This window comes from Ursus arctos, unplaced genomic scaffold (assembly GCF_023065955.2).
Source record: "Ursus arctos isolate Adak ecotype North America unplaced genomic scaffold, UrsArc2.0 scaffold_17, whole genome shotgun sequence".
Classification (NCBI taxonomy): Eukaryota; Metazoa; Chordata; class Mammalia; order Carnivora; family Ursidae; genus Ursus; species Ursus arctos.
Window position 1 is genome coordinate 44,992,127 of NW_026622841.1, and position 27,877 is coordinate 45,020,003.

The following is a 27,877-nucleotide window of genomic DNA, read 5'->3' on the forward strand; positions in this document are numbered from 1 at the left end:
CCCCAAAGCTTTCATGATAACGCTTCAGCACCTTAATACACAAGGTGTGTTGCTGGTGACCTCTCTGTATTCCACTTTTCCAGGGAGACCAAGCTAATTTATTTAAGTTTTCTTTGATGAAAGAATTCCATGGCTTAAAAAAAAAATGTGAGAACTGCTATTTTACACAATAAACACTGTGTATAGAATTAAGATATACAAAGAGGTCGGCGATTGGAATGAAGGAACGCAATAGGTGGACAGGTACATGGTATTAGGGTGATAACCGCAGAAGGCTTCAGGTAACCTAGAGGAGATGCATGTGGCCAGATCCCACAGGACTCTCATAGAAGAGATGAGATGACTGGCTGCACCAGAGCTTCTATGTAGGATGGACTTTAGAGTGCAATAGGGTTGTAGGAGAAATTTGCTTGAAATTTGTTGCTAAAGATTAAGAAACATCAACTGTCTGAATCAAATAATTGGAGGGGAGAAGAGGTGTTATTGAGGTCACAGAGGGTCAAAGCCCTCCCTTGGTACCAGAAATGAATGCATATAGATATAGAGATAATATAGAGATGATCATTAGCAGGTTTTGCAAGCAGGGTGACAAGATGAGATTGACAGCTGTGATACTAGAGGCAAGGAGAATGAATTATGTGAATGGAAAACAAACAAACAAACCCTAACCTGAAAGTATATACAACAGATGGCTGCCACATTGGGCGAGGAATTAAGCCTGTGAAGGGTTCTCCGTAAACATACATACATGGTTTGTATAGGGCTCTTCCAAACATTCTCTAGGACCTTGCCACTCAAAGCAAGGTCTGTAGACCAACAGCATCACATTTTCTGAGAACTTGTTAGAAGTACAGAAACTTAGGTCCCACCCAGACCTATTGAATGAATCTGCATTTTAGTAAGATTCCTGGGTGATTTGTATGTACGTTACATTTTGAGAATCTTATGTGGCAACCATGAGAAAGTGCCTCTTAGATCTTGGAGAGCAGGGCGAGTAATTGACTGAAGGCCTTAGCTACCGTGCTCTGAGATCCACTATACCATTGGCACTGAGGCCGTGCTTCCCATGGGCTGCTTTCAGCAAAGCACAAGGCAGAGTCACTCAAACCGGCCTGTTCTTAGGCGAGAAGAGTCCTCTGATGGGGAACTTGGGCTCCAGGGATTCCCCCCCCCCGCCGCCCCAAGGCCTTGCTGAACTTTCCATGGAATTATTGCCACACGACTTTCCTTTGTCCTTCCTTCCATTTCCCCATTCACTTAGGGTCAGATTTGTATCAGTTTTATGGCTCTCAGACTCATTTTGGGGTCTGCCTCACCAGGACCCAGACCAGCACAAAGTGCTTTGGAATACACTGTAACACAGGTGAATTCTGCCCATGTAATATTGACCTGTAGTAATATCTGTTTCTGAACATTTTTTCTTAGGAAAATGTTTAAAATTCTTAAAATATTTAAGAAACAAAACACAAACCGTCTTGGCACATTAGTAATAATGAATCTCTCCCTTATTCTCTGTGCTTATCCTGTGCTCCCAGCTGTTGAAAAAGCCAGTGTGGCGGACTACAGGCCAATGAGTGTTGAGGTTGTACCTTCTCTGTGTGCCATTTATTTGTGTTCTGTGACCAGGTACATACTTTCTTCTCGTACTTCGGAAGGGCTCCAGAGCCAGAATGCCTAGGTACAAATACTCACTTTGCCAATGACAGCTATTGACTTAACCGCTCTTTGCCTCAGTTTCCTTGTCCATAAATGGGGATGATGATGCTAGTCTATTTCATAGGAATATTATGAAAATTAAATGATCTAATCCTAGTAAAGAGTTTAGGATATTGCCTGGCATATAGTAAACATTCAAAAATACTATTATTTTTATTATAGGTTACATTATAATATGTTGCTTTCATATCTTATTATATTCTTATAGAGTTTAAAGAGCTGTATAATTAATAAACATTTATTGTAAACATCTCTTCCGTGTTTCATACAGAGAACAGTATGAAGTTTCATTCTCTACCTTAGTATTTTTTGCCACTTGATGTGTGGAAGGTTCATTATGGTTCCTGGAGATATGAGTATTAGTAAGACTCCGTTCTTGCCATCTAAAAACTCAACAAAACTCTGATGTGTGTTTGGAGCAAAACTCTAGACCCCTTACCTACCTTTTCTAAATGTATATGGTAAACTAGTTTTTCCTCTCTCCCACCTCCTGTGACCTACATTTGTTGTCCAAAGGGATTCTTACCGCCGCTCTATTAACCATGATCTTTGTACAATGCCAAGCAAATTTCTCTGTTAAGTACTCATTTATATACCCATTCCCTCTCTCCTTCCCACTACTGCCATCCTGCCAGTACCCAGAGCAGAGTAGAGAAGGGCAGAGACTGGATTGAGAGGGCAAATGGACAGTCCAGCACATCAGTCAATCTGGAATTTGGAGCCAAGGAAAGAACATGAACAGGTGGGTAGAGTGGTATAAACTACTTCCAGTTCCACCCATAAAACCTCCAGTACTATCCCTTATGCTCTGTCTTTTGCTACAGTGACTCTGGAGTCCGTGCGTGGACAGTGGTGGTGTTCACAATGGAAGAAACGTGGGTCTCTGAATGACAGTTCAGAGCAGAACTCCATCCTGACCACACTGCACTATAATCTGAAGCCACTGAATCCTCAGTATTCCTTATTTCAGATGCCAGATGGTGGGAGGGGGCTGAGGAATGAAGCACACTGGTGACTCCCTCATGTGCCTCCCTCCACGGTTCTTCTCTCAGTTGAGCTTCTGAGCACTTCCTCTTTCTGTACGTATCTGTAAGACATTTACTTATATTGTTAATAACTTGTATAAGTGAATATTTTAGATGTCATCTTAAACTTGAAATTTCACAGCCAAGTTCAAAACCTTCCCCAAACTATCTTGTTTTCATGTATACAGTAGTCCCCCTTATCCGTGGTTTCGCTTTCCATGAATTCATTTACCCGCGGTCAGCTAAAGTGCAGAAGCAGACGATCCTCCTTCTGACATATCCTCAGAAGGTCAATACTTCAGTAGCCTAATGCTAGCTCACAGTGCCTACACCAGTCACCTCACTTCACCTCACCACATAGACATTTCATCATGTTACATCATCACAAGAAGAAAGGTGAGTACAATGCAGTAAGGTCTTTTAAGAGAGGCCACATGCGCATAACTTTTAGTAAAGTATATTATAATTATTCTATCTTAGCATTAGTTATTGTCATTCATCTCTTCATGTGCCGAATTTATAAGTTAAACTTATCGTGGGTATGCGCGTACAGGAAAAAACATAGTATATATAGGGTTGGGTGCTATCTGTGGTTTCAGGCATCCACTGGGGGTTTTGGAACGTATCCCCTACAGATAAGTGGGGACTACTGCACCCCACCCTTCCACGTCATTTATTCATTGAGTTGGTCATTTCAGAATATTTGGCAAGCCTGGATCTGTGCCATAATCTGGGCTCTATAAAGGTAGAAAAATAAATAAGACATGGTTTCTGATTTCAAGAAGCCCATAGGCCGATGGAGGTAAACATGTAAACAAGTGAATGAAAATGTGTTCTGTGCCTGTAGTCAGTTGCTTCCTCTCCTTTACACCTCACAGTAAAGGAGTCAAGTACATTAAATCCTTCCTCAGTCATATCTGCTTTCTCAGAGGGTTATTGGAATGATCACCACAAGGCAGTCTCCTTGCGGCTTCCATCCTTTCTTTCCTCACTCAAGTCCTGTTTCCACTTTTCCACATTCTAGATTTGCTATTATTCCTTAAATGCTACTTTGTTTAGGAATATTTTAAAGTTTTTATCTTTTCCTCCTGCATCAAGTCTCAGTTCTTCTGCTTGGCTTTCAGAGACCATCAGATCAGTCCCCCTCCCATGCAGTTTCTTTCACTCTACCCACCTGTTTTTGTTCTTTCCATGGCTCCAAATCCCAGATCGATTGCTCTGGACTGTCCATTCATGAGCTCAGTCCTTTCCACGCCCTTCTCTGCTCAGTGTAAGGTGATGTGGGGGTGTGCATCGTAACTGCCAAGCCCTGCCTATTGTGACGCCCCCTTCCCTTCTACCCCCACTGCTAACCTTAGTGCAGGCCCTCTCATCTCACCCCAGACTATGGAAGCAACTTCTCAACATGTCTTCCTGACTCCAGATGCTTCCTCCACCCATCCTCCTTTCTGCCGACAGAACTCTGCCCTTACAGCCTCACTTGGATCATGTCGGTCCTGTGTTCCAGAGCCTTCCATCTTCTGCATTGCCTGTCTAGAAAGGGCGCCTCTGTATGCCACCTGCCTGTGCCAGACACGTGCCATCTGCGCTCTCCTTGTCCCTCAGCTGTCCATGCAGTCAGTCGCCCTGCTCTTCCCGTTCTGTAGCCTAAATCTCCCCTCAATCGGTTCACTGCTCCTCTTCTCCATCCTTGAAGTTCTTCCCACAGTTCAGGCCACCATGATCTCTTGACTGGACCACAGCAGCAGCCTCTTAACTGGTATTCTTGCCTCAAACATCACTGTCTCTCGACCCTTTCTCCACCTCACCACCAGACTTCTCTCTGTCTGTGATAGACATCTAATACTGAGACTCTCCTTTTACGTTGTAACTCCCTGGTTTTGAGGATGAATCTCAAACTCTATGACACAATGTCAAGGACCTTCATGATGTGGCTTCCATTTGTCTCTCCAGTCTTATCTCCTCATCCTGACTCTCTCCAGCTGCATGGTCAGCACCTTAGACCTAGCTTCACTGAACCACTTTCACTTCACACAGTGAGGCACGGGATTGCTTACGTGCAGCCCTGTCACTTGTTACTCTGTCTACTTGGAATGCTCTTACTTCCCCCTCCCTCCTACCACACAGTGTTTTGGACTTTGCTTTCTTGATGGCAGCGGCCCTGCTTTTCTTTATCCTTGCATTGCCAGCGACTAGTACAGTGCCTGGCATGTGGTGGGCTCTCTATGCAGAGAAGTTACATGAACTGTTCATGGTCAGCACCTGGTTAAGTGGCAGAGGGCTGGGATTCAGTCTGGTTTTCTGATTCTAAATTTTGTGTATATTCCATGTCATTATACTGCCTCCCACCTTGCATAAAACATCTTAGAAACACTTTCAAGTCCAGTGCATTTAATTGATTCAACAAATATTTATTCATTTCCTAATGTGTGTTATCCACTGTGTTAGATAAAGGGAATAAACTGGTAAACAAGGCATTCCCTGCCTTCGGCATACTTCTAGTCTGATGAAAGACATAGATAAATAAAGAGGTCTTTGTAGCACAGTGTGATAAATGTTGTCAGGGGTGTAAGTACACAGTAAATCAGAAAGTCTAAAGGAGGGGCACATAATCCAGCCATAGGGAGTCAGGAAACGCCGTTGGAGAGAAGTGATTTCTAGCCTCAGATTGATGAGGTAGCTGGGAAAGAGAGTTCAAAGCACAAAAACACATGGGCAAAGGTCTGAAAGCGTCAGAGACTGTGTCAATACAGGGAACTGAAAGTTGCTCATAACTACTGAAGTGTAAAATACCACGGTGATAATGAGACATGAATCAGGACATGGCAGGGCTTTATGATGCTAAGGAGTTTGGACTACACCCCAAAGCCATTACAAGGCAGAGCAGAATTTCCAAGTAAGAGAGTTATTTGATCGGATTTAAAATTTGAAAATAGCCTTTGACTACAAAGTATAGGTTAGAGTCAGGTGTGTTGGGGAGAGGACAAGGTAGGAAGGGGAAAATGGACGGAGAGAGACCAAAGTGTTTGTCACTTGAGAACGAATGAATCTAAGGTGGGGGGAGCAGGCTCTAGGGCAAGGGGTGGGGAGGGAGAAACTGCCCTTTTAGTTGTACTGAGGTTGATGAATTGGGGTGTGAGTCAGAAGCCCAGGAGTGATGTTGGGACACCTGTTACAGGTTTGAGCATGAGCATACAGAAGGTTAGTAAGCCATGGCAACACACAACCTCACCCAGGAGGGGTCTGAGGAGAAGGAGAGTTTAGGGCAGGACTGAACCTTAAAGGGAAACCTTAAATCCTATCCGAGGATAAGAAGCTCAGGGAAACTAAGGGAAGAGAGCATTCTCAGGAGGAGGGAAAGGGTCACTGGTGTCAAATGCTACCAAAGATCAAATAAAGTTAGGGGTAGTAAGGGTCCGTTGGATTTTGCAATCGGGGCTCTTTGGTGTCTCCAGTGGGAGCCTGTTCAGTGGAGTAGAGCGAGCAGAAGCCGGAGTGCTGAGAGTAGAGGAGAAGGTGCGGGGAAATGGAGAGCGTCAGTATAGACCACTCTGTCAAGGACTTTAATTTTAACTGTGAAGGAGGAAAGAGGGAAACGGTACTACCGTCTGGCAGGTGGGTTTGCGAAAGATGGCGCAGGCTGGAGAAGCCCCAGTGCAGCAGGTACACTGTGAGAGCACGTGGGTCCAGGAGAATGCGGGTGCTGAGGAGGGGAGAAGGAAGGGCCACGAACACGGGTGCAGGCTCTGGCCTTAGACATGTTAGCAGAAAAGGAAATGTAAGAAATGGGGTGGGTGCGTGTAAGCATGTTGCCTCAGCTGTAAGAAGTCTAGGGAGTTCTCATCCAATGGCTTTGATTTCCCTGGTAGCATAGGCGATGAAGTCATCTGTTGAGAGTGCAGGTGTGCAGGTGGGTAAGGGACGTGAGGAAGGGCCAGACACAAAGCTCAGCCCTGGCTCCTTTTATTCTCACTCTGTTCTTCTTGCTCCCTAGGCCTTCTCCTGCAAGCTCTGTGGCTTCAAGTGGCCTCTGCACAGATGAGCACAGGTTGGTCTCTTTAGCCTAGGCCTCACCTCCGAGTTTTCAGCCGTCCACCTGTCACCCATACTTGAGCATCTCCAAGGCTCCTTTCCCGCCCTTTCCCTCCAGCTTCAGCTCAGAGCAGCCAGCAGACGAAAGGAGACTGTTAGGCGGAGCCAAGAAATCCCTCCGTGCTTAACCTCACCCACTTGCAGCTTGACCTCCTACATCCAAGACCCTACACTAACTTGTATGCCACCCCCAGTTTTGCTCAGACGATCTCATCTGCTTAACAGGCCATTCCCTCCCCGCCCTGTTTCCACAGGTTCAAATCCTAGCCATCTTAAAAAAAAAAAAAAATTATAGTCATCTTAATGACTTAACTTCAAAAGCCATCTCTTAAAGCATTCACTGATAGCCCTAGCAGGAAAACAAATTTTTCCTCCTCCTATTCCTCTTTTTATCTAAAGTTTTCTTACTATTCTTATTCTCCATCTCATGACATACCTGCTGATTTACAAGTCTGAAGAGTGTCTTATCTGCATGACTAGGTTGTTAAACTCTTAAAGGCAAGGCTATTGTCAGAGACATCTTTTCTTTCTCGGCCTAGAGCGTGTATTCACTCACAAAATCATGTCATTTACAAAGTTAACGTGTATTTACTGACTAATGAATGAGTTAATCCACGATGAATGACACATTCTCTGCTCTAAGACTTAAGTCTTTACGTGTCCTTATCCCAATCTTCTTTCCACGGGTAATCCCATGCCACGTCATGGATATCTGTGGGTGATTCATAAGTCCACTTCTAGCGGTAAGCTCTGGTCCAAAAGAAGCTCCCACATGTTCAGTTTCTTGCTGGATCTTTCAAACCTACTATGCAGAATGTGCTCATTTCCCACTTCCTGGTGTTTCCTATATAAAGCTGAGGCTGAGTGTTAATGCCACCACTTCCAAATGTCTTCTCTCTTCTAGTCTTCACTGATCTACTCTACCCAAATCCTTGGGGGTATTACTGTGGCTTTTTTGTTGTTGTTGTTGTTAGTTTTCATTGTATACTTTGCCTCCAAAATTGGATTGTAAACTTCAGGAGGCCAAGAATTTGTATATAAATGTATCACATTTTTGCTGTACTCCGTCGCCCCCACTCCCTTCTGCAATCAGTCTCTTTTCTCTCCAATTCTGTTAGTTGAGAAAACACTAGCTGCCACTAGAGGGCAGTAGAGAGCAGAGAGAATAAGGATGGGGAAAGACCATATAACAGGATTTAGCTAAGATTTCTCTACTCTTTTTTAGCTTCATAGAAGCAGATGTGATTTGCTTCATTCTAGGTACTAAATTTTAAAAGAGAAAAGTACAAACTGTGTATCACAATGCCATGACCAGTTGAACCATGAGGACAGGCTGGAGCATCTGGGAATGTAAGCCTGGAAAAGAAAATCAAGGCAGTTCATGCTAGTTGTCTTTAAATTTTTAGAAAAATGGCCTGTCTGTGAAAGGATAATTAAACCTAACAGGTGTGAGTAGTGTGGAGGCAGCATTTGCCTCAAGAAGTACTTCTAACAGTAAGCATGTTGGGGTTGGTGGGGGGAGTGGTTTGACCTTATAGGGGTGGAAAACTTTTACCTTCCTCCCTTCTAGGTTCTTTGGCTGGTCTAATGATTAAGTTGACATAAAACGGATTAATAGGAGAAAAACAAATTTTATACCTACCGGAGTCCCATAGAGCTATGAGACTCACCTGCAATCAGGGAATTCAGGGTTATATGCCATCCTGAGCTAAGGGGATGGGGAAGGAGGCCTGGGGCTTCAAAGTGGAGGAAGACGATCAAGAAGATGAAAGGAGCAAATGTTTGCCATGCTATGCAGATAAGTCTTTCCTGATATAAAAAGTTATCTGTAGTACGAGCTCTCTTCCTGGTACAGGCCCCTGATCTAAATTCTTTTTTTTTTTTTTTCAAAGATTTCATTTATTTATTTGACAGAGATAGAGACAGCCAGCGAGAGAGGGAACACAAGCAGGGGGAGTGGGAGAGGAAGAAGCAGGCTCACAGCGGAGGAGCCTGACGCGGGGCTCGATCCCGGAACGCCGGGATCACACCCTGAGCCAAAGGCAGATGCTTTAACCGCTGTGCCATCCAGGCGCCCCTGATCTAAATTCTTTTAGGCAGTTAAGGCAGAAGTAAAAATCTCTTCCTGAATTGGCTGGAGCCCGATTGTCCAGCTTGAAAACATCCACATGCCAAAGTGGCACATTCTGGAGTGGTGTATTTGCTCCCCCTCAAGCTGCACGGTAAAGCAGTGATCTGCCAGTCTAGGAATCTTCCTTCTTTGTTTTTTTTTTTTTTTTTTAAAGATTTTATTTATTTATTCGACAGAGATAGAGACAGCCAGCGAGAGAGGGAACACAAGCAGGGGGAGTGGGAGAGGAAGAAGCAGGCTCATAGCGGAGGAGCCTGATGTGGGGCTCGATCCCATAATGCTGGGATCACGCCCTGAGCCGAAGGCAGACGCTTAACCGCTGTGCCACCCAGGCGCCCCAGGACACTCCTTCTTTGGATATGAAGAAGAATGAGAGGAGTTTACGGTAGTGGAGAGAATCTAATACTGTACATCTGTAGTGTATTTTAAAAAGTTCGTAAAAAGCTATGTGTCATCTTATTTGATCCCCGTAAGTCTTTAAACTTTTTAGAAGAATGGACTGTGAAAAGGGAATTAAATTAACTGGCTCTGTCTTGGGGACCAACATGTGAGAGCTGGGTGGAGCCAGTGTTTGCCTCCGCAGGAGAGACTTCTAACAGTAATCTTGTTGGTGGGCAGCGGGCAATTGTTTGAGCTGCACTGGGAAACAGTGATCTGCCAATTTAGGAATTTCCCAGCCCCAAGCTGGGGAAATACCTCTTCAGAAAGTGGTTGAGGATGATGTGGCCTTAGGTTTGAGGTTGGACTAGATGATTTCTGATGGCTCTTCCAAATCTGAGATCCAGAAGTCTGTGATTTGATCTACACTTCCAGTTCAGGCCCGAAGATTGGTCCATCAAATCCCTGTGCTGAGATCTTCGTAACTTTAGTAAATGAACCAATATCTCATGCTCTGGCAACTCATTGAGAGTAGGGCCTTTGACTTGGTGTTGAAAGATGTTGAAAGGTGACTCAGGAACAGAGAGTGGAGGATAGTGAGAATCTGGCAAAGAGATGGGTTTAGAAGGTTCAGAAGAGCAGGGAGCAGTAGAGACCCTAAAGGAAGATGTGGCTATTGAAAAGAAAGGCTGCATTGACAGGGTTGTTTGTTAGAGATTAAGACCAGAGAGAAGAATGCAGGGAAGGGGGTAGTGGTGATATATTAGGCTCTTTCTGGGTTCAAAGAATAGAGCGATGCTCAGGTTTCCTCAGGTAAAGAGAAGGATTTGTTGCAACAATATAGAGAGGTAAAAGCAGAAACATCTGTGCTGCTTGGAAAGCTTGATGAGATACAAGGCAGCCACCACTTAGTCCCCTCTCAGCAGGGAGCCTCACCCTTTGCTCCCTACTCCCAGGTTCCCACCCTCTGGGCACTCTCATTCTCTCTCCACTTTTGCCTCTACTCCTGATCATCTTTTTACTACTCTCCTTCTTGCCATCCCATGATTTCTGTTTGTTCTCTGCCTTCACTTCTATGCATCTGCCCTGGCTAGACACTGTACCTTGTACACTTCACAGTCAGACCCAGAGAGAATCTGGATAGTTTAATGCTGTTCAGTAGAGAGCTTCTCTGTTGGGTGGAGAGTATCTACCAGATCTTTGGTAAGCCTGCTAGAAAGCTACCAGTTAGGCCCTGACCCTGCGCCTCCTGCCAAGCCAAGAATAGTAGGTTGCTTAAGGAAGCTCTCAAAACAGGACTATGGGTGGGGCAGACTCTCCGAGACTTCTAAGAAGGGGTAGTGTAATTGTCAGGCACACTGGATGTAAAATCAGGGTGTATTCACGATGAATAGAGCTAAGAGCTAAAGGTGGAGCTGGAAATATTACCCAAGGAGCCTTATGGGAAAAGCTATGAAAGAGAAGGGCTTGATTGAAAAACAAAAAAGAGGCTGTAATGGGCATTTCTGTGATGGTGGCTGCTCGTCAACCATTGCCTCTTCTGGTGATAGCACTGCACCCGACTGTGGGGGGCGGGCGGGGGGGGGGGAGCTGCTTCTCCTCCTGAAGGTAATTTTGTCGGATTGTCAGCCAACGTGCCCTGTCCTATGAGCTCAAAGTCAGTCTCTCCCTCTTTCTTAATTTTGCCTCTTCTGAAGATAGGTAGTATAGGAAAACAAAAATAATCAGAACTGATTCATATTCCTTGGAAAAGCTATAGACTAGCTCCTCCTGCTGTAATCCCTGGAAGTGCCCTAGTCCTGCCCTGGCCAGGCCAGATTTTCAGCTCTTCCTTTGATATGGAAATCAATTCCCTATTTGCTTCAGTTAGCTGATGTCAGCGCTTGTTGCTTGCAACCAGGATACCATAAGTATAGGAGACCTTTCTGAGCTTTTTGTGTGGGGACCCAGCCAAATCAGTCACTGGTAGAAGGTTAAGTTGCTTAGCCATCTGTGGGTCACACCCCTAGAAACAGAGGGACAGGCACAGAATTAAGCCTAGCTAAAAAGAATTTAATGTCTGAAAATATGCCAGCTCATTTATTTTAGCTATTAAATAAACTGGGTGTAGTGGCGCAAATGACAAAAAAAAAAAAAAAAAAAAAAAAAAAAAAAAAAAAAATCCAGACAGTTTGTAAGAGAGAAAAACCTCCAATCACCTCATAGCGTTTATGGCCTGGAGTTAATAATAACTACAAAGTGCTTAATAGGTAGGTATAGGGGATGGTTAATTTCCCCCAACTCAACAATTTATCTGGATTTGCCTGATGACATCTGACCTACTTTTCAGCATTCCAGGCAGTAATTACCCAAAGCCCTCCCCAAAGTCTCAGTCTATAAAATCCTCCTTTTCATAAGATTTAGCAAGCCTTTAGTGTGTTCCTATAGCACTTCAAAGTCACACTGGCACCAGGGGAGTGTTTTTAAAACATACGATGCACAAAGTGCATTCTGGGGTGTTTCAGGCTTAAGACAAAACTGCGGAGACACAAACATCAGGTACCTGAATCTGGAGGGAATCATTGGGATGTGGGGAGAACAGTGGCAGAAAGCTGTGGGCTCCTGTTTATCTAATCAAGCAAACAAAAGAATACTAGGTGGATCTAGTCTGCACCGGACAATGGGCAATTCTGAAGTGCATCATGGTCTGAAGGACGGAATGATTTTTCGGTTGGGTCAGGCAGGCCTGGGTATGGCAGAGCAAAGGCTTAGTTGCACCCAAAGCCCGCAGTCCTGGGTATGGCAGAGCAAAGGCTTAGTTGCACCCAAAGCCCGTTTCCATACATCTGTAGCTTCCACTTCTCTTGCTATTTATGTGCATTGTAGATAGGGATGACGTAGTTACTGTAACGTGCTCCATCTGCAAAATTAAAATACCTACCTTCTCCTAAGCTGAGAAAAGAGTTTGGAGAAAATATTTATTAACTGTTTCCAGGTTCTATGTCTGCTAAACGTTTCTCAAAAGAGAGTTTGATGTGCTTGGGGGGATACAGTAATTTTTTTTGTTGTTCTAGAACAGCACTGACCAATAATGGTAGCTGCTATCCACATGTGACTATTAAAATTAGGCGCAATGACCAACAGCCTATAATAGGTTCTCAATACGTGTTTCCAAAATTCGATTGACAGAAAAACTGCAGTTCCTTAGAAATGATACCTATTTATTTTTCATTACAAAAAAGTTCATTAAATACATTGGAAAATACCAAAAAAAGTCCGAAAGTTTTTCATATACTCGTAATTTCATCTTTTTAGTTATGCATACTTTTTTAAAGTTGCAATTATACTAGAGTTTGAAACTTCATGGTTTACACTGTGTAATTATGTTCTCTGGTTAGACCTGTTGTGCATCGAGTCCGAAGAGGTGGACTCTTTATGAAAGATTATTTGATGGGGGGGAGGAGGTGAAGGAACTTTCGTAAATCCTCTTCTTTAAGCATCCTTCCCTGGTACCTATCTTACACCTGAATGGCATTTTAAGACCATCCTTTGACACGTGAAAAGAAGGGGTGTAGCTAATTTACACTGCCTATTAAGTCCCCACAGGTAAAGTCGCAACCAAAGCAGAAAAGAAAAAAGTCTGGGCGGGACGCCTGGGTGGCTCAGTCGTTAAGTGTGTGCCTTGGGCTCAGGGTGTGATCCCAGAGTCCCGCATCAGGCTCCTCCGCTGGAAGCCTGCTACTTCCTCTCCCACTCCCCCTGCTTGTGTTCCCTCTCTCGCTGGCTATCTCTCTCTCTGTCAAATAAATAAATAAAATCTTAAAAAAAAAAAAAAAGTCTGGGCAGCTGGGTGATGTATTTGTTAGTAACAAATATCCCCAGCATTAACCCAAAGCGTTTGCTTCGGCCTTGTGGGGGCGGGGGCTTCTCGCCTTGTCAGGTCCACTTCTCGCCAGTCGGGGTGTGGTGGGAGGAGTACCATGCGTTGGCCTCCTGGCAGCCGTGGGCAAACCCTGGGACCAGCGTCTGTGGTCCAGGCGGGATAGGAGCGTGCGGGGGCGGGGCCCAGGGGCGCCAAGCGCGCGCCTCCAGGCCCGCGCGCCGGTCACGTGACGCACGGACCCGGCACAAATAATCGTGGGGCGAGCTGTGCGGAGGGGCGGCGCCATCTCGCAGACCAGCGCTTCCTCGCGGAGTCTTGCCTGGTCACCTCGCGCTCCGCCCCGTCCCCGGTGCCGGGACCCCGGAGACCGTCCTTCCGCAGGGCCGCAAGTCCTCTGGTAGTGCCAGCTAGAGTCGCTGCCGGCCTTTTCATCGTCGTGGCCCCCCCCAGCTCCGGGAGCTCTGGGAGCCCGGGTGACCGCGTAGGTCAGTTTCCGTGGCCGGTTCCTATGTGAGCGTGTTCCCCTCTGCCTGGTGCTCGGGGAAGATCTGTCTGCCCCTGGTGGGGGGTACGCGGGCCTCTTCCGCGGGTCGCCGAGGCCGGTCAGAGTCGTGGCGTGGCGACGCTGGGCTCCTAGCCCGAGTTCGGTTTCCCCGGGGCCGCTGGCTCTCCAGCGCTGCAGCGAAGTTAATTGTTAAAAGTAGCAAGATGTGGTGTATGTTGCACTTCCCCTCCGCGTGCTACGATTTCGTGCTGGTGCTACATGCATTCCCTGCCAAGTCATCAGCTGCGTGCTTTCTCGGTACTTGGACGCGTGCATCATAACTTTTAGTTTTCTACTACCGTGAAGAGACGATTGATTCTCAGTGGAAGTCACGAGCTGCCCATGTGACCATCTCGCAGTGTGCCTTGTGGTCAATTCGACAAGCATGGAAGACTATCAGAGGGATTCAGAAACAGTATGAAAGATTGCAGCTGCACAATAGGACGGTTCATTTACCCGGTGGCCCTACTGATTAGCAGAAGGCGTTGAAAGGGTTTTTCTGACTTAGTTAATATTAGGTTTTCGTTGTCAAACTCGTTGCTTTATGCAGACTAGGTTGTGAAGTTGAGCTGTTGGCGTTGTGATATTAAGCTAACTTAAATAAGGCTGCTCCAATTTGCAAACTTAGCGATTAGGCTCTTGTGGAGTTGATAATATAAAATTAGCTTTAACATCCGTGATGTGTTGTCCCTGAAAGCTTCAGCCTTAGCATTGTAGTTGATGAATTCTGAATAGAGTTCAGAATATCCTCACCTCTGCTAAGTATTTGGAAGATAATTTTGTTGACTTATTTTAAAGTCTAGCGATGTTCGCGTACTAACCCTGAGAACGAGTTTTACGCAACCAGTATCGTAGGTGTAATTTCTGAATCCACCCAGTTGAAATTTTAAAGATCTCTGCGTTAATTACAGAATGGTTACAAAATCCACCCTCTTCTCATCCCCTAGTTCTACGGGAGGGGGGAAAAACGGTCAGTAACAGTTTTAAAACTTATCGCCCTTTTGTTTTCTCCCTGGCAGCATCGAACATTTGATATTCAGAACAGGAGTTAACTGCCGCCAAGTTGAGTAGATCTGTCTGGAGCAGTTGTTTTAACTCTGTGCAGACTTTTGCCAAGGTCTGTTTATCAGATGACACTTGCTAAATATCTCAGCAGAATCTTGTCAGCAGAAATTGGTGGTGGGTGGCTAATCCTTGTCTCTGGGGGCCCTTCAGTCTTGGAGGTATTATTCAAGCTGGACTTAACACCTATAAATCAGAGCAGCTAGAAGTTGTTTCAACAAAAGCATCGCTCCCCCCACTCTTCCCTTAAGACAGAGGGAAGTACTTGTTTGGAATCAACAAGTAGGAGAATACAGCCAGTTTTTTTTTGTTTTGTTTTGTTTTTAGGGATGTCATGGTGCAGCGCCTGTTAAATTTTTCTACTGGTGGCTTTTACAGATACATCTGTATATTTAATCTTTTCAAGTTGGAACTCTGTAGCCCTTTCTTACCTTTTTCCATGACTAAAGCTGAGCTTTTGTAGCTTCTGTGTATTCACCAAGAAGAGTAGTAGAAAGTAGAAATCAGTTTAACAAATATGTGAAGGAGAGAATGAGCTAGCAAGTGCAGATGAGAAATTTGAAGTGGTTAGGAACCTTGTCCCTTCTTTTAATACAAGTCTGGTGGTAATCAGAACTTTGATGACTAAATTCTTTCCAGTTCCTAGAAAGAGGGCAGCTGTAACCCGTGTAGGCACCCAATTATACCAATCTTGCCAGAATTCATTAATGAAGTGTTAGAAAAGATGCCGTCAGGTACTCTGTACAATCCATACTGATGATCATGATGTCCTATAAGTATCTTATAGGGTGCTTTTGACCCCTAGAAATGTTGGATTTTTCCCTCACTTACCTGACTTAAGCCACTAGAAGGTGAGCAAGTTTAAGAAATAGTTCTAAAGCTTTTTCACTGACATGTTGTTGACCTACAGTGTTACTAGTTTTCAGGTGTACATCCCGGTTATTGCACAGTTCAATACGTTAAGCTATGCTTACCATGATAAATGTAGTCACTGTCTCCCACCATACGCAATTTTAACACTTCTAGTAAGAGGAACTACTGGGTCACTAGCTTCGAGTTCTTGTATTAGCCAGCAAATAGGAAACTTCTGTGGGTGAAAACAATCTTTAAGTCGGTCTTCCTATAGTGTGACAGTGGAAAGTAACCACATGTTTTTACTTTGTTAAAGCTTTTCTTTAAAGAGAAACTTCTGAGGATATGGTAGATGACAGGTCAGTATTATGTATACCTAATTTGATTAAGTTTAGAAGATAATTTTCAAATGTGAAATAACCAAAATGGAAAACATTTAAATACCTTTTATCTAAAATTTAAGGAATTTTATCAGTAGAAGGTAACTCCTTGTTAGAGTATTTTTACTATCTAGAACTGGATTTATCAGATATGTGGACTTCTCTGCCCTTTGCTTCTATAGATCCAAACTGCTTGAAACAGTAAAGTTTTCAGAATCTGTCAAGTTCAAATCCAAATCAGGGTTGCAGCTAAGAGTTCTTGGTTATTGCAGCACCTAAAATGTATAGCAACCTAAGACTGATGTAAAGAATTTCACAAAGCAGGGCCAACAAGCTTACATAATTTTCACATTTCGATTGACACTTTTAACCAAATAAAGGTAAAATACATGGCAAGTAGGATTGTTCTTTTATTATGTTTGTAGGGCATCCAGGTCCATGTGAATACATAACGAATATGAGTAAGAGAAAATAGTGTAAGTATGTCAAATATAAAGTTAATAATTTGGAATAAACAATTTTACATTAACTTCAATGGTTTACAAACTGTAGTGGGACATATTACAATTTTAGCTACTTCTCTATCTTTCCTCCAAAGGAGGCAATTCTGTCTATCAGGGCATGAAGGCTTATTGGAGGGAAGTTGTGAAATTTCACTGAATTAAAAATCAAGTGACTTTTAACTTTATTTTTAAAAGAAGTGAGTACTTCCTAAAATAGACTTGATAATTTGTTTTCCTTAAATTGCCATGTTTTGGATGTCTCGTTTTAATTAGTAAATCTTCTTAAAATGAAGGGATTAAGCCATAATTCAGATTTAACTTCCTTAATGCTCACAGGAACCATAACTAGAATCAGTTTAATTTTAGAGGCTGAATTGAGTTTTATGAAATGTATAACTTTAACAACATTGCCTGCCTTGAACAGAAGTTCTTGATTCTGGTTGTGGCTTTATCATACACTTGGCAAGTAACTTTACCTTTGTACTTTTCAGTTTTTTCATCTCTAAAAACAGTGTTAGGTAAAATATGAATCTGTCTACCATTGTTGAATTTCTAAAACATTGTATTTATGTAATTGTTATTACAAATTTATAGGTTGTTTTTTTGTTTGTTAAGATTTTATTTGACAGAGTAAGAGCAGGGGGAACAGCAGGCAGAGGGAGATGCAGGCTCGCCACTGAGCAGGCAGCCCCATGCGGGACTTGATCCCGGGACCCTGGGATCATGACCTGGGCTAAAGGCAGATGCTTAACCGACTGAGCCACCCAGGTGCCCATAAATTTATATATGTTTATTTGTACACACGTACATGCATACACATAGGTATATGATCACGTTAGAGAACTCACTGATGATTTGCTAGGAGTTAGTAAGATTGAGGGCAAAATTTATTTCTTGCTCATGCCATGTTCTTACATAGTTCAATTCTTAATATTTTCCTCACATTAAAAGAATGATAATGGGGGGGGAATCCCCACACAATTGAGTTGTTAGCTACTTTGGAATGCAGTGCTAACTAAGCACACAACAGATTTTTATGTTAGGTTTAGTTTGTAAAATATGTTCATAAATGTAGTTTTTCTGACTATTCAGATTCCTAGTATACATTGTGTTTCAAATATAATACCAAGCGTAAAAGCAGTATCTGAGAATTTTTAAAATCACAACATGTGGTCATGGTAAATTTTGAATAATTAGGTTGGTTCCCTTTGACTTTGATAGTACAAAAGCTATTTGACAACTGTAAAAGCCGTATTTCAGATGCTCTCACTTTTTTTATTGTAAAATACACCTGATATAAAATTACTTTTTTTTTTTTTTTTTTACCATTTTTAAGTATGCTATTCCGTGGCATTAAGTACATTCACACTGTTGTGCAAGCATTACCACTATCCATCTCCAGAACTATTTCGTCATCCCAAACAGGAACTCTGTACCCCTTAAACGGGAACTCCCCACTCCCTTCTCCAGCTCCTAGTAACCAATATCCTAGTTTCTATATATTTGTCTACTCTGGGTACCTCCTATAAATGGAACCATATAAAATCTGTCCTTTTGTGTCTGACTAATTTCACTTAGCATAATATGTGTAAGGTTTGTTAATGTTGTAGTGTCAGAATTTTCAAGGCTGAATAATCATTGTATGTAGCTACCACACTTTTTTTTTTTTCCCTATTCACCTGTCACTGGACACTTAGATTGCTTCCACCTCTTGGCTATTGTGAAGAATGCTGCTGTGAATGTGGGTGAACAATTATCTGTTCCAGTCCTTTCCCTAATTCTTTTGGGCATATTGTGGGTCCTGTGGTAATTCTGTGTATAATTTTTGAGAAACTGCTATACTTTCCTGACATTTTAGGATGCCCAGTTAAATGCTGTTACATGTATGATTGAATAAAGTTTGCCTGGATATTTTTGAATCTTTTTAAATACTGTTAAAGGACAAATTGTTTAGTATTTCGAGTTTATGGTACTCAGGTGAATTAGCTCTGATTGTTGAACTTTATTCTTTGATTTCGCCAGGAATTTTCTACTTTGATTCTGTAGAAATTAAACTTGAACAGTAAAAGTAGCAATTCAACTTACAGTTGACCTCCAACCAAATTTAGCAAGTCACAATTGTCCTTTAGGCTACAAGTTTTAGGGTCTTTGCCAAGATCTCAGAGTTGGGGAGGCTACAGAATTTATCAGCTGTATTGAATGGGCATTTAGTGGCATGGACTATCAAGTATGGGGATCAGTTTAATTAGGTAATTTACAGTGTTCATAAAACAAAATACAAACTTCCTTTCTACCAAATAATTTAGGAGCCTAGCTTCCTCGGTGGACCTTGGAGGAGAGGAAACAAGGCAAAATAGTCTGGAGTCTCCCAGTTTTTGAAGTTCAAAATATTTTTTTTGTTTAGTTATTTCCTTGAAAACATTCTCTTGGTTATTAAAAATCTCAAATTTTAAAAAGAGAGCTTAGAATTGCATGAATGTGAAAAGAGCAGTTGAAAATATCCACAAGATGATGAAAAATACTTGCTGATAGGCTATGGCTCAAATCCATTCTGATCAGCTGCGTTAAGGAATTGTCTTTTTCTTAAACATCAGAGACCAAGCGCTTTTCTGAAACAAGCTCATGATTCCAAAGAAATTTTTTTTTTTTTAATCTGTTCAACATGTGAATTTGGATTCTTTTATTTTGCTTTTTTCTAAGGTTAACTATTAATCCTAGAACTTATTTATAAATTAGAGATGCATCAAATTAAATAGTAATACTTAGTAATTCTAGAGTATTTTTTTTTTCAAGTTATCTTTTTTTGGTATGATTTTAATTTCCTGTGGCATATAAGAAAAAAGAAAAAAACCACTTTGGGCGCCTGGGTAGCTTGGTTGGTTAAGCCTTGGACTCTTGGTTTCGGCTCAGGTCATGATCTCTGGTTTTTGAGATCTAGCCCTGCATCAGGCTCCCAGATCAGCGGGGTGTCTGCTTCAGATTCTCTCTCCATCTTCTTCAGCCGCCCCCCCCTTGCGTGTGCGTGCGTACTCTATCTCTCTCAAATCTTAGAAAATCTTAATTTTGTTATTAAGTAAAGGTGTACCACTTAGAGGCATGGCCTTTATTCTTTCCTGTGGGAGGTAGAATTGCTTTGTTCTTAGAGAACTAAATCTATGTCCATTCTTCTGCCCATCTATTTAATGTGTTTTTTTTTTTTTTAAGATTTTATTTATTTATTTGACAGAGATAGAGACAGCCAGCGAGAGAGGGAACACAAGCAGGGGGAGTGGGAGAGGAAGAAGCAGGCTCATAGTGGAGGAGCCTGATGTGAGGCTCGATCCCAGAACGCCAGGATCACGCCCTGAGCCGAAGGCAGATGCTTAACCGCTGTGCCACCCAGGTGCCCCACCATCTATTTAATGTTTTATTTCCTGGTGTGTTCTAGGCACCTTGCTAGGTACTGGAAATATAGTGAGGAACATAATGGATATGGGACCCTTGTCCTATTCAGGTTCACAGCGTAAGGAATTCCAAAGAAATGACCACATGAATCCTTACAGACTGAAATGTGGCAAATATGGTGAGGGATCTAGTTGAGGTTGGGAATGGAGAGGGGAAGTCAGATCTCCTGAGGGATGTGGATAGTAACCGATTTGTACACTTGTCCCTACAATACTTCTCAGTTCCCCTAGTTTAAGGCCTGGTTTTATTCATTAATGAGCCATCAGAGTTCAGGGCAATACCGGGAATGTGGTAAGCCCTCAATTAAGTCTTCTTGTGACACTAGTGACAGGGAAGGCAATGGTGGCCCTGGTGGTGGTAGGGAAGCTGCAGCTTTATGTGGATATCACATTGGAAGGTTGGATACCTTCCTAGCCCATGCTGATGACTCCTTGGATGCCTGCCTAAGGCACATGGTTTTAGATAGTGGTGGATATTCTAAAATTCAGGTCTACATAGTCAGCAGTGAACTCTTCGTTATGAATCTTAAATGGAGAAGGTGTCATGAATGGTTCTATGCCCTGGTTTGGAACTGTTTCTTTGTAGCATAGTTGGAAGGAACATAAAGATGATTATACTCATCTAGTTAGTACTGCTAGCATTTTTAGGAAGTTTATTCAGTTTTTAAGTTACAGGTATTTTTGGAGTTGTGCTATTTTGACTGTGTTAGAGCCACTGAGAAATTATCTTGCTATAAAATGTATTCTTACTGTTTTCTGCTCTTAACACAAAATGATTTGTTCATGGAAGTAAGTTTTAAATGTATATGTGACTTTATAACTTGTTTCTACTGGGAGATAAAGTGTCTGCCTCTCCCCACCCCCACTCCTTTCTAAAGTAATAGAAGTTTATAAAAGAAGTGTAGGGGAAATGTATTAGGAATTTATCTTCAAGGTTATTACTTAAGTCCTCAGTTTTACAGTCAGCAGACTTCTGGAATTGGCTAGGCCTGCTGATAGTCTTTAGTTTTGATGGATGTGGGGTTAAAATTGCTTTGAAAATGAGAGCATGTCTAAGTTAATTTTTGCATCAAACAGGCACCTCCATTAAAACCTATGGGAGTTAGGCAGAGAGCAGTAAGAGATTTTTTTTTTTTTTTCCTGCGTTGGTGAAATTTAACTGGCTTTGTACCCTTAATTTTAAAATAAAACTATATTTTATTTACCTCTTATATGTTGAAATCTGGGACTGTGCTATCTTCAGTTTTCTTTTTTTTTTTAATGATTTTTTATTATGTTAGTCACCATACGGTACATCCCCGGTTTCTGATGTAAAGCTCGATGATTCATTAGTTGCGTATAACAGTGCACCATGCAATACGTTCCCTCCTTACTACCCATCACCGGTCTATCCCATTCTATCTTCAGTTTTCTTTTTCAAGATGGCTTTGGCTACTTGGTCTTTTGTGATTCCATACAAATTAGGATTGTTCTAGTTCTGTGAAAAATGCTGTTTGTGTTTTGATGGGGATTGCATTAAATGTGTAGATTGCTTTGGATCATATGGACATTTTAATGGTATTTGTTCTCCCAGTCCATGAGTATGGAATATCTTTCCATTTGTTTTTGTCATCTTCAATTTCTTTCATCAGTGTTTTATAGCTTTAAGAGTATAGGTCTTTGATCTTCTTGGTTAAGTTCATTCCTAGGTATTCTGTTATTTTTGTTGAAATTGTAAATGGGATTGTTTTCTTTCACTTTCTGCGACTTCATTATTAGTTTATAGAAATGCAGTGAATTCCTGTATGATTTTTGTATCCTGTGACTACTGAATTCATTTATCAGTTCTGATAGTTTTTTGGTGGAATCTTTGGGGTTTTCGGTGTTTAGTATCACATCTGAAAATAGTGAAAGTTTTACTTCTTCCTTACTTATTTGGGTGCCTTTCATTTCTTGTCTCATTGCTGTGGCTAGGACTTCTAGTAATATGTTGAATAAAAGTGTTAGGAGTGTATATTCTTGTCTTGTTCCTGATGTTAGGAGAAAAGCTCTCAGTTTTTCATCATTGAGTATGATGTTAGCTGTAGGTTTTCCATATATGGCCTTTATTATGTTGAGGTGTGTTCCCTTTAAACCTACTTTGCTGAGGATTTTTATGAAGAATGGATGCCGTGCTTTGTCAAATGCTTTTTCTGCATATAGTTAAAGGATAAAAACCGTATGATCATTTCTCTGTTGATGTATCACTTCGATTTGTGAATATTGAACCACCTTTGCAAAATCCCAGGCATAAATCCCACTTGATCATGGTGTATGATTTCTTTAAATGTATTGTTGGATTTGGTTTGCTAATATTTCATTGAGGATTTTTACATCTGTGTTCATCAGACGTATTGGCCTATAGTTCTTTTTTTGTAGTGTCTTTATCTGGTTTTGGTATCCGGGGAATGCCGGCCTCATGGAATGAATTTGGAAGCTTTCCTTACGCTTATTTTTTTTTTGGAATAGTTTGAGAAGAATAGGCATTATTATTCCTTGAAATGCTTGGCAGAATTCATCTGTGAAGCCATCTGGTCCTGGACTTTTGTATTTTAGGAGTTTTTGACTGCTGATTCAATTTCATTGCCAATAATCTGTTCACATTTTCTGTTCTTGATTCAGTTTCAGGAGAGTTATATGTTTCTAGGAATTTATCCATTTCTTCTGTTCAATGTGTTGGCACTAATTTTTCATAACATTCTCTTACAATCTTTTATATTTCTGTGGTGTCGATTATTTCTCTTTCACTTCGATTTTATAGGAGTTCTCTCAGTCTCTGAGTCTGGGTAAAGGTTTATCAGTTCTTAAAAAAAAAAAAAACTAGCTCCTGTCTCATAGACATTTTTGCTGTCATTTTTAATATTCACATAGCTTTCTACAGTTCTATATTTTCATATAGTATCCTGGGTTTTTGCAGAATATGATTTCATTCTCTAAAGATTAGGTGTTATTTAACTTTTTCTCTGAAATTTTTTCAAGGTGTTTTGTTTTTGCTTTTGTGTTTTTTTTGCCCCTTTGGTTCTAGACTCTTCAGTGTTTTAGAGGTTTTATTCAGATGCCTTGTCACCCTTAGTTATTGGCTTTTAATAGAAACTAGAAAGCTGATTGGAAATTGAGAAAGTAGGGGAGCCTGTTGACTATCAACTCTACTGCAGGATTCATCTGGCTTAGCCATTTGTTGGGAGCTGCTGGCATCATCTAGGAATATGTTATCCTTTAGAGACTTTTAACTAGCTTAGTCTTCTCTCAGGGGCTGGAGCCTGGCTTGTCAGCATTAGGAATGCTGATTAGGGAAGAGGGTTGGGGGTCATGGTGTTCACTGTGCATAGGCCGCTGCTTTCTGAAACGATCCTTCAACTGTCTTCCATCCTCCAGTCTGTAGAATATTTCTTCTAGCCTTTTTAAAGAATTTATTTAACCAGTTCCCTATTGATAGATATGGACTTATTAATCTCCTTTTAATTATTGTAAATAATGCAGTCCTTATGAACATGCTTATAAAATAATCTCATGTAAGTATTTCTGTAGGATAGATTCCTAGAAGTAGTTTCCCTGGGAAAGTAAATAGTATAGGTGTATTTAAAAAAAATTTTTTTTAATCATAAAATACACAAGATAAAATTTACTATCTCAGAAATGTTTACACTTCAGTGGTATTAAATATATTAATAATGTGTCCTCCCATCCCACCATTCAGCTTTAAAACTTCTCTTACAAACTGAAATTCTGTATCCAATAAATCCCCATTCTCTTCTCCCCCAAGTCCCTGGCAACCACCATTCCACTTTCTTTCTCTGATTTTGACTACTGTGCTCTACGTACCTCATAGAAGTGGTATCATGCAGTATTTGTCTTTCTGTGACTGCCTTATTTCACTTAGTGTAATATTCTGATAGTTAATCCATGTTTTAGCATATTGCAGAAATTTCTTTCTTTTTAAACATTGAAAAATATTCCATTGTATGTATATACCATATTTTGCTTAACTGTTCATCTGCTGGTAGACACTTATGATGTTTTCATGTTTTAGCTATTGTGAATAATGCAGCCATGAACATAGGTGTACAAATACCTCTTCAAGACCTCACTTTCAGTTCTTTTGGGTATATACCCAGAAATGGAATTGCCAGATCATAGGGTAAATTTATTTTTAATTTTTTGAGAAATCACTAATTTGTTTTACACAGTGGCAGTACCATTTTATATTCTTACTAACAGTGCACAGGATTCTAATTTTTTCAAATCCTTGACAATACTTGCTTTCTGCTTTTTCATAGTAGCCTTCTGAATGGATGTGAAGTGATATCTTATTGTAGTTTTAATTTGCATTTTCCTAGTGATCAGTGATGTGGACCATTTTTTCATGTCTTTATTTTTCCATTTGCATATTTTCTTTAAAATATTTATTTGAGAGCCCATGTGTTGGGGGGGAGGGCGAGAGTGCGCGTGTGCACAGACTCCCTGCTGAACGGGGAGCGCAATGTGGGGCTCAATCCCAGAACCCCGAGATCATGACCAGAGCTGAAGGCAGATGCTTAACCTGCTGAACCATCCAGACACCCTGGCCATTTGCATATTTTCTTTGGAGAAATATCTATTCAAGTACTTTGTTTTGAATTGGGATTTGTTTTTAAAGATTTTATTTACTTGAGAGAGAGTGAGAGCAAGCAAGCACGAGTAGGGGGAGGGGTAGAGGGAGAAGCAGATGCCCCGCTGAGCAGGGAGCCTCTATGCCAGGATCCCAGGATCATGACCTGAGCTGAAGGCAGAGGCTTAACCAGCTGAGCCACTCAGGCGCCCCTTGAACTGGGTTTTGAGGTCTAGAATTTCTCTGTATATCTTGGATATTAGTCTCTTATCAGATACATGATTTGCGAATATTTTCTCTCATCTTGTGACTTGTCTTTTAACTCTGATAGTCTTCTGATGCACAGAATTTTAAAATTTTCGTGGTGTCCACTTTGTCTATGTTTTCTTTTGTTAGCCATATCCTTGTTGTTCTATCCAAGAAATCATTGCCAAAGCCAATGTCATGAAGCTTTTGCCCTATGTTTTCTTCTGAGTTTTAAGTCATATATTTAGATCTTTGATCCAATTTGAGTTAGTTTTTTAATATGTTAGGTAAAGGTTCAACTTTATTCTTCTCCATGTGGATTTTGTTTCCCCGGCACCATTTGTTGACTGTCCTTTCCTCATTGAATTGTCTTGACACTCATAAAAATTCATTTGACCATATACACAAGGATTTATTTCTGGCTTCCCTGTTCTGTTCCACTGTTTTATATGTCTGTCTTTATGCCAGTATCACAGTGTCTGATTACGGTAACTTTGTAATAAGTTGGAAATCGGGAAGTATGAGTCCTCTAGCATTGTTCTCCTTTTTCAAGATTGTTTTGGCTATTTAGAGTTCCTTGAAATTTCATATGAGCTTTAGGATGGGTTTTTCTTCTTTTTTTTTCTTTTTTCTTTTTTAAAAGATTTTATTTATTTATTTGACAGAGAGACAGCCAGTGAGAGAAGGAACACAAGCAGGGGGAGTGGGAGAGGAAGAAGCAGGCTCCCAGCGGAGGAGCCTGATGTAGGGCTCGATCCCAGAACGCGGGGATCATGCCCTGAGCCAAAGGCAGACACTTAATGACTGAGCCACCCAGGCGCCCCAGGATGGGTTTTTCTATTTCTACAAAAAACATTAGGATTTTGATAGGCATTGAATGTCTAGATTTCTTTGCATAGGATTCACATTTTAATAATGTTGTTTTATAATCCATGAATATGGGATTTGTTTCCAGTTATGCCTTCCATCTCTCTCAATATTTTGTAGTTGTATAAGTATTTCATCTCTTTGGTTAAGTGTTTTATTCTTTGTTTGATGGTATTATAAATTGAATTTTGTAATTTCCTTTTCAGATTATTTATTGCTAGTGTATAGAAATGCAGCTGATTTTTATGTTGCTCTTGTATCCTGACTTTTCTAAATTTATTTCTAAGAGCTTTTTTTGTTGAATTTTAATGGTTTCCTGTAAATATCCTCAGCAAACAGATAATTTTACTACTTCTTTCCCAATTTGGATGCTTTTTATTTCTTGTCTAAATTAACTGCTAGAATGCCCAATATTATGTTGACTAAAACTGGTGAAAGGGGGCATCCTTTCCTTGTTCCTAACCTTAGAGGAAAAGCTTTCCGTCTTTCACCTTTGAGCATGATGTTTGCTGTGGGTGTTTCACATATGGCTTTTATTAGGTTAAAATAGTTTCCTTTTATTTCTAGCTCTTTGAGGGTTTTTTTTTTTTTTAATCATGAAAAGTGTTGAATTTTGTCAGATGTGTTTTCTGCATCAATTGAGAGGATTGTGGGTTGTTCCCCCCCCCCCCATTAATGCAGTGTATTTCATTGATCAATTTTCATATGTTGAACTATCCTTGCATTTCAGGAATAAATCCCACTGGGTCATGGTGTATATTCCTTTTAATACACTGCTGAATACAGTTTGCTAGTATTTTATTGAGAAATTTTCCATCAGTGTTCATAAGGGATATCAGTCTGTGGCTTTCTTATAGTGTCTTTGTCTGTGGTGTTAGTGTAATGGTGGCTTCATGGATGAGTTACAAAGTATTCCTTCCTCTTTGAATTTTTTAGAAAAATTTGAGAAGCATTAGTATCATTCTCCAGTGAAGCAGTCAAGTTTGGGAAGATTTTCTTTGGGAGATTTTGATTACGGATTTGACTTTTTTTTTTTTTTTTTTTAAGACTTTATTTGAGAGCGCGAGTGAGAGCACAAGCAGGGGGAAGCAGAAGTGGAAGTGGGAGAGGGAGAAGCAGGCTTCCCCTCTGAGCAGGGAGCCCAATGTGGGGCTCGATCTTAGGACCCTGAGATGATGACCTGGGTTGAAGGCTGACACTTAACCAACTGAGCCACCCAGGCACCCCTCAGTCTCTTTACTAGTTATGTATCTATTCAGATTTTCCATTTCTGCATGATTTTGTTTTGGTAGGTTTTGTGTTTCTAGGAATATGTCCATTTCTTCTAGGTTATCTGACTTGTTGGTAACATAATTATTCACTGTACTCTTAAAATGCTTTTTATTTTTGTAGGGTTGGTAGTAATGTCCTGATTTAGTAATGTTTCTGATTTTAGTAATTTGATTCTTTTTCCTTAGTCCAGCTAAGGGTTTGTCAATTTTGTTGATCATTTTGAAGATCATTGAAATGGTTTCATTGAATTTTTTGGTTTTTTCTATTCTCTATTTTGTTGCTTTCTGCTCTAATATTTTATTATTTTCTTCTAGCTTTGGGTTTAGTTTTTTGTTTTTCCCCTAGTTTCTTAATTTGCAACATTAGGTGGTTGTTTTGAGGTCTTGTTTTTCAGTGTAAGCATTTTTAGCTATCCATTGCCCTTATTGCTTTTGCTGTGTCCGATGTGTTGATACATTGTTTTCATTTTCATTTATCTCTAAATATTTTCTACTTTCCTTTGTGATTCATTTTTGATCTGGTTGTTTTTAAAGTATGTTTAGTTTCCACCATGTTGTGAATTTTCCTTTTTTTCCTTTAGTAATTCCTAACATTGTCCCTCTTGTGACCTAATCTGTGGCCTAACATATGGTCTATTCTGGAAAATGTTCCATACACACTTGAGAGAAATGTATATGCTCTTGTCAGAGAGAGTGTTCTGTGTATGTCTGCTAGATCTAGTTGGTTTATTGTGTTAAGTCCTCTGTTTCCTTCTACCTGTGTTCCTGTCCATTGTGAGTGGGGTATTGAAATTTCTGACTATTATAAAAGTGTTTCTTAAATTGTTTTTTTTTATATTTTTGATCTGTCATTGGGTGTTTGTAATTACTTTCTTGCTGTATTAAACCTTTTATTAATA

At 40.9% G+C, this 27,877-nt stretch overlaps 1 protein-coding gene and 1 long non-coding RNA gene across 6 annotated transcripts in view; both read left to right on the plus strand.

The window, feature by feature from the left end:
- The first annotated feature begins 2,047 nt into the window (after positions 1-2,047).
- Positions 2,048-5,114, plus strand: LOC130543935 (uncharacterized). The gene is made up of 2 exons (XR_008959716.1): positions 2,048-2,458; positions 2,541-5,114. It is a non-coding gene; the product is annotated as an uncharacterized LOC130543935 (long non-coding RNA).
- Positions 5,115-5,489: 375 nt separating this feature from the next.
- The window catches only part of OSBPL1A (oxysterol binding protein like 1A), a 229,285-nt gene continuing 206,897 nt past the window's right edge, over positions 5,490-27,877 (plus strand). For 2 of the 5 annotated variants that reach the window (XM_044382896.3, XM_044382897.3), the window contains exons 1-2: positions 5,490-5,637; positions 6,736-6,789. In XM_044382896.3, coding sequence (XP_044238831.2) covers positions 5,577-5,637; positions 6,736-6,789 — 115 coding nt within the window. In that variant the 5' untranslated portion in view covers positions 5,490-5,576. Of the gene's footprint in view, positions 5,638-6,735; positions 6,790-13,427; positions 13,690-27,877 lie in introns of those variants that run through there. The other 3 variants (XM_057313176.1, XM_048218562.2, XM_048218561.2) reach the window with 2 other exon arrangements.